The sequence below is a fragment of the Seriola lalandi genome, unplaced genomic scaffold, assembly GCF_002814215.2.
Source record: "Seriola lalandi dorsalis isolate HSWRI2012SDOR001 ecotype SW California unplaced genomic scaffold, Sedor1 jcf7180002054934, whole genome shotgun sequence".
NCBI classification, from domain to species: domain Eukaryota; kingdom Metazoa; phylum Chordata; class Actinopteri; order Carangiformes; family Carangidae; genus Seriola; species Seriola lalandi.
The window spans coordinates 589439-596582 of NW_019525486.1; the positions used below are offsets into that span (position 1 = coordinate 589439).

At 43.1% G+C, this 7144-nt stretch overlaps 1 protein-coding gene across 1 annotated transcript in view; it reads left to right on the plus strand.

The window, feature by feature from the left end:
- dgkb (diacylglycerol kinase, beta) overlaps window positions 1-7144 on the plus strand; it is a 70576-nt gene that overhangs the window by 55320 nt on the left and 8112 nt on the right. The window contains exons 21-22 of the mRNA XM_023393437.2: window positions 2817-2907; window positions 4272-4467. Of these exons, the coding sequence (XP_023249205.1) occupies window positions 2817-2907; window positions 4272-4467 (287 nt within the window). The remainder of the gene's footprint in view (window positions 1-2816; window positions 2908-4271; window positions 4468-7144) is intronic.

Here is a 7144-nt window from a genome sequence, read left to right on the forward strand (position 1 = left end):
AACATTCCCTATATCTGGCTCCATTCTCTCCATCAGTCACCAACCACTAGTTTTGAATACGCTTTTCAAAGTAGCCACCTTCATTTGTTTGTTTGCAAAATGGCCCGAGCCTGAGAGCATGTGTTCTCCTGGGTTTTCCCTCTCGGCGACTGAGCCGGAGGAGTCGCAGGGATGTGTTGTTGTGGAAAGCCTCTCAGCGTGGCCCTGTCGCCCTCCTGCCTCTTCCCACCTCCCTCTGCTCCCACCCCTCTGCTATTGACCATGTTGCACATTATAAATCAACTGCAGAGTTGAGCTACCTTGCAAGTACCCTAATGAAAGCTCATTTATAAAGTGGCTAAATGGTCCTGACAAAAGTCCTAATGAGGAAATCAATAATTCAGTGATTGTTACTCTGCTTATACTAATACGTCCCTCTTGTAGTGCTTTGATTCCAGCTAAGAGAAGGCCATTTTTTACTGTTTTCAGTTCTGCATGTCAGCACTGTCTTTTTTTTTTTCCTCTCCTTGAAGCTTTGAGATGAATTGTGTGTTGCTGTCTGTTGTTTCTTCAGAAACCATCTGGGATCTGTGCTTGTGGGTGGAAATTAACCAAACTTACCCTCTGTCTTTTTTTTTTTTTTGTTGAGAAATGAACAGGCAGAGCTTAACGTCACTTAATAATTTCCAAAAAAACATAAAGTATACGTAACTTGTTTCTCACCTTCAGTGAGACTCGCTGCAGTCTGTTTTCACTGAAGGCACTAAGAGGAGCTTTGGATATTTGCCACAAAGAGTTGAGAGGAAACATGTTCCATTGAGTAATTCACCTCAGACCAGGGGTGAGTGGAAAAAGTTAGTTGTGACTTGCAGCTGCAGTGTTACTATATGTGTAGTCAACTCAGTCTTCTGGAAATAAGTGATGCCGTTACCCAGGACCTAATTTACTGTGCTGCATAAGCAATTTTAAAACCCGCTCAGATGTTGAAGAGGTGTTGGTTTGTGAAGTTATGTGACTGTGATTTTCATATTGGCATCACATCATATGCTTGAAATGTGGTGTAGACGGGTCACATCATCGCCTGGAGGTTTTACAGTTAGTTTGAACTTAATGCTCCTCAGATCTGAAGCCTTTGTCGTAACATCTGTTTCACACTAAACCTAAACACCCTCTCATCTAACTCCTGTAGGCATCAACAACAACGTGGTTATTGCAAGCCTGACTCTGGGTTTGGGTTTAGGTTTGTCACCAGCGAGATACTAGATTGCAATAAAACTCTGGTATTGATATTCACACTTCCTAGAAGAGGATTCACTATCATTCGTCATTTTGATGACTCTCTGACATTTCCTGTACGGCCGCCATCACGTCAAAAATGTCACCTGTATCAAAAAGAAAAAAAAATTGTAAAAAAAAAGATTTTGATTTGAAAAGAGTTTGATTTACTGGAAAAATTCAGTTTGCCTAAAGTGTGCCAGGATAGGCTCTCTAGAGGACGGACGGACGGACAAGCTTTATGTCTGTGTCGTCAAAGAAACCTTTAGTGTCAGGAGGCAGTATGAACTACGGGCCTGTAGTGGCAACTATTGACTGAGTTTATGTTATTTTTTATTTTATTGTTAATTTAACAGGGATAATGCACAATATATTTACTGCCCAAGATGTTGCTAAAAGCCAGTTTTCATCCGGGTGCAGGTTGATGAAGTGAAAGACAACAACATGTGATTGTTTGATGTGTGTGATTCACTTCATGTGTAGGTTTTCATACTTCCTGCTTAAAAGAGCTTCTATGGATATGCAGCTTTTCTTTTAATGCATCTTATTTTGGCAGCAAGAAACTGTGGTTCTCTTTATTTAAAAGAATAAAAAAGGACGGAGAGGGATGGCTCCACTGGCAAAATAAATTTCATAGTTCCAGTCTATAACCCCCCCGACTGGCCTCAACCTGTACAGGTGACCAACATTAAATCTTTCCCATCTTGTTCCCTTTCATGTTTGAAGCTGCGCTGATGCATTTTTGCTCGTTTGTAGCTGTCAAATAAATAACAACTTCACGCTGACACAAATGTATGTGTGTTAAATATGAAACTCTCCCTTCAATTTCACATGATTTCATTTCAATTCTGAAGGTCTGGATCGCACTGTAAGACGTATATTTGCATGATAAGCATGACTGCAGAGACGTGCGGAGCGTCAAAAACATAACAGAAGGGTTCAACAAATAATCAAGTCTCCAATGTAAGAATACAATGACATTTTGTTCTGGTAGCCATGAGGCTGGAAGCAGCGTAGGGGACAGATGGTGACTCACTCCTGCGAGGTCATTGATCATCAGCCTTAGTAATGGGAATGTGTGCAGTAGGAGGCCCGGGGAGCAGCACCCCAGTCCTCTGTTAATTGCAGGGGCAGGTAGATTACCCTCTCACACCCCTCACAGGGCCTTAATGTTGGGCATGGGTACCCAACGGTCACCCCGTGTGCTCCCTCAGATGCCTCCTTAACTTACTTGGGATTCATCACCTGCTTCGATACGTGATTAATGATGCACATTATGCATTCTTTGGAGATTAATGACTCTGGGATTTTGGTCAGCGGTAAACATGAGAGGTGTATTTCCTGTGTGGTTCAGAAGACCCTTTTTTCAAACACAAAAAAATACACCTTTACAGACTCTTTCTCTTTGTCATAAGCTCAGCATGTAGGGGACTAGAGACAGAGAGGAGAAGAAGAGACGCTACGACTATACAAGGTTCAGATTTTGATGTGGGGGGAAAAACACTGCTATGTTTCCTCTTTTCTTGGTCCCTTTGCAGTTCCTGTTGTCTTGTCTCTTTCAGAACAAAGAATAAGCTGTGGTACTTTGAGTTCGGCACTTCGGAGACCTTCTCGGCCACATGTAAGAAGCTCCACGACTTTCTGGAGGTTGAGGTAAATCAAACCGTGTGTTTTTCAGTTTGTAGAGACAGAAAAGGAACAAAGTCACAGTTATCCTTATATCAACTCTATTACGTGAGATCATACATTGTTCATATTAGTAGGAATATTTGATTAAACCGTGTGGTCAGCTAAGAATAATGAAAATATTCCGGTCAGCCATTGTTCCATAAATAGGCCAAATTTGTATAGTTTCAAATTCACCCAGACAAAGTGTTGATGTGTGAAGGCTATCTGCACACCTCACCCCCCGCTTCTCACAGAACCTCAGTTCAACACACAGGTAATTAGCCCTACATGACCCTGCTGTGTGTGATATTGAGTGATAATGAAGATGGTGTCTATACAATTCATCTTCCCCGTTCTCAGAGCTATCCACACAGTGTAGAGGTCTTTATTAATTAGTGTTGGATAAGTACCTACTGGAGTAAAGCAGGTATGAGGCTCTTTTATTACTGGCCTGACGACTGCGGTCGACTCCTCTCAGCTTTAATCGGATTAAATTGACAGCAACGGTGGTTTAAAAACAGGCTGAGGTTCAGACGGACGGGTATAGACGAATACGGCACAAACAAGTTCTCACTCAGGCTCAGACAAAGAGAAATGTTTAGGCTGAGCGTCAGACCCTTACCCCGGGAGACACTTTCAGGCTAAGACTAAGCTGGGGAGACGTTTTCAGGCTCGGGCTCAGATGGAGAGACGCGTCCCGGCTCAGACAGAGAGACAGGTCCAGGCAGAGGCGCAGAAACAAATACAGACTGACAAAGGAACAAGGACACTCCACTGAAACAGGAGGTCACCATCACTGCAGCTCAACCGTCGCTCTTGTTCCAGCTGATTTCTAAACATTTTAGAGGGTGAATTACCTTTACCCTCACTACTTTAGACTGGGTATAATTAGAGTTAGCGCTGCTAACCGGAGAATCTCTGAACTACGCAGCTGCTTCAGGGCGACATGGTTCAAATGCATATTTACATCCGATATATGCTTGTTCATCAGGTGGATTGTGGGTGTTTAGTCATTCAGTAATTTTCAAAGGTTAAATGCATCAGTTTTATATTTGTATCTGACTTTTTTACTCATCAATTTTAAGACACAGCTGGTTCTCTTCACTCACCTGATAAGAATTTTCCTGTCTGAGTTGCTCTGAAACTGTTAGCAAAGAAAAACAACAGTGTTGTTTAGATGGCAGTGCATAAATACATTCTGTTGTTCTCAGTGGATTACACCTTAAAAATGTAAGTTCTTGTCCCGCAGCCGTGACCTGTTATTGCTCAAACTACAGAACCCAGATGCAGCGTGCATTGCTTACCCATATGAACGTCTTTCCCCTCCGTTTTTTCCTCCTGTCTGAAAGTGTGATGGTGTTACGCTGGACCTCAGCACCATCTCCCTGGAAGGCATTGCCATTCTCAACATTCCCAGCATGCACGGCGGTTCCAACCTTTGGGGCGAGAGCAAGAAGAGGAGGGGAAACAGAAAGGGAGGGAAAAAGGGCCAAGACAAGAGGACACCGGTGGTCGACCCCAAAGAGCTCATGTTTGCAGTTCAAGGTACGAGCACATCGAGGCACAAATGCAAACTGCTTGATTTAAAACAGAATCTATGTTTGGGAAGTCACACGGTAACTGGTGAGTTATCAACAGCAGTTTCAAGGTCCTGCATACACTGTTGATCATGGTTGGTTTGTGCTAAGGGCCAATAATACTGTAAGTTGAATAGGTTAGACAGCCCACAGACAGTCCTTGTCCTTGCTCCTATCAGATGGAACAAAGACTAAACTTTCGGCCAAACTTTTCCCGAGCGCATGAATATTTCACTGACGACAAGGTGAATCATAGCTAGCAGGTTTTGTTTGCAAAGAAGAGGTACAACCATGTCACTGTTTGGAACTGTCACTTGTGTATTAATGGTATGTGCAGGCACCAGTGGACAGGCTCAGTTAATAGGAGCGGACTGAGGGGGGTTGTTGGGCAAACCCCTGAATCCATTTACGTCAAAAGGAAGCCCGTCAATGGGAGTATATGAATGAATGAAGCAGAATGAGTCAGCTGCTCTGTGGTAACTGGTGAAACGGTGTGAGCCACTTGAAAGCGTTTTTAGGAGAAGGAAAAAATATCCAGGTGGCGAGAAGGAAATATCTCAAAAACTGTCAGATTGGATATTTACTACTAGTGGGAGCAACCGACATTCATGTGCATCACTTTTACTTTTGACTTTTCCTCTACCTCAACCAGCAGCCCAAAATTTAAATATATCCAATACTTTGATAATAATGAAATCCCCTCTGCCTCACCTGTACTTTGTGCTTAGATCTAATTAGCCAAATGTTAGCATGGCCATATGCTTAAAGGAGCTATTTGTAAATTTTGCTATTGCTACATAGCTAACGTTAGCATTAACAGCTGTTTACTCGCCAGTCTAGATGAAACGTTGTGAGTTCAGCATCAAACTTCACTCCTCTACGTGCAAAGAGCTGTCTCCAGAAGTGGAAACCATCTTGTTTTATATCTGTTCCTATCACTTCTTCTCTCCTACTGAAGTTAGCATGCTAACTAGCTAGCTCCAGTCCAACTGGACCATCTCTTCACTGTAGCATCCAGGCTGAAGAAGTAATACTGCTCAGAGGACGTATTATCACCTCTTGTCTAAGAAACACAACACAAAAAGATGGAGCTTTTGTCAAGACTGGTGTGTAAACAGCTAATGCTAATGTTGGCTATGTAGCAATAGCAAAACCTACAAATAGCTCCTTTTAACGAAGGTGGTGAACATGGTAATTATTAAACTTGCTTAACATCAGTATGTTAAGTATGTGCGAGGATCAAACATGACTTGAAGAGGTTAAAATATTTCACTGCTAGATGACTAAGTTATTTTGGTTTTAGAGACTTTCTTAAATAATTTATTAGCTGAAACACGGCTGTTTCTTCCTTCTTTCCTCCTCACAAATGAACTGTTGCCATGAGTTCTGGATCTGTTTGGTTCTTGTTTTTTATTTTCCATCATGTCTAACTCCTGCCCGTTCAGGTGATGCGCAGTATGTTTTTTAGGTTTCCTGCAGTGATGGTGTGTTTGTACTCGGGGATCAAGTGGATGTTACAATCAGTGTCGGACTTGAAACATGACGAGTCAGTGAGGATCTCCAGACTCGGCTGCCAGCGATCCCTTATGAGACTTCACTGGTCAGAACATGACTGGTGTAAAAACAGAGCTCTGTGAAGCTGTCTATGAGGCTTTATTATTATTTTCTTTCCCTGATATGATTCAGTTTTTTGTTTCCTTTGGATTTCAGTAGCTGTTGCGCCTTCAAAGCTTGTTAAAATCTGCAGCAGCGTTTACTGTACTATCAGAAATAAATGTTTTGTGATCTTTGGAAAAGCCGAGAGAACAAGAGAAGGAGTTGTAAATCACTGCGGGGACGGTGCAGTTATAAAATAATCAACCCAAACAAACCGTAGACGTTCTCCTACCGAAAACTGTTGCATGTTTGGATGCGTTTAACTTCTCTAACGTGATGATGTGACTGTCAGAGGGCAGACCGTGAGGGAGATAGTTGATCAATTCAAAGCCCAACCTTGCTACGACGAACACTCCATTAATCCCTGAATGAAAATCAATCAGTTTGGTGTTTGTGGTTGGAAAAAAAAAAAAAGGTTATAGTCCAGAGCTGGGAAGGCACTTAGTGTGAGTGGGGAGTGTGTCTTTGTGAGCTTGTGCCCATTTGTGTCTCCCTGTGCCTGTTTATTGATGTGTGCTGGCGTACACGTGTGTGTGTGTGTGTGTGTGTGTGTGTGTGTGTGTGTGTGTGTGTGTGAGAGAGAGAGAGAGAGAGAGAGAATGGATGCCCTTGCTGAAGGTGCCCTCAAGGTGAGCGGCCTAAGTTGTCAGATCAAGAGAACGGCGTATTTAGAGGTAAACACAGGAGTGCATTAGCCCAGAGGGGGCACCGCCGAGCACGACGCACAGATCAAACTGTTGGCAGGGATTATTCTGTGTGTGTTTGTGTCTGTGTGTCTGTCTGTATGTGTGTGTGTGTGTGTGTGTGTGTGTGTGGGTGTGTGTGTGTGGGTGTTTGGGTTGGAGGGTGGCTGGGACATAAAAAACCCTGACCTTTCGGGAGCTGTTAAATCGTCCCGCTGGTGACGCCAGGAGACAAGCCCCTCAGGTGGAAGGGAATGGCTGTGGAGTGAATTATTTAGGATAGGACTGAGGTTTTTGCAGGGGCAG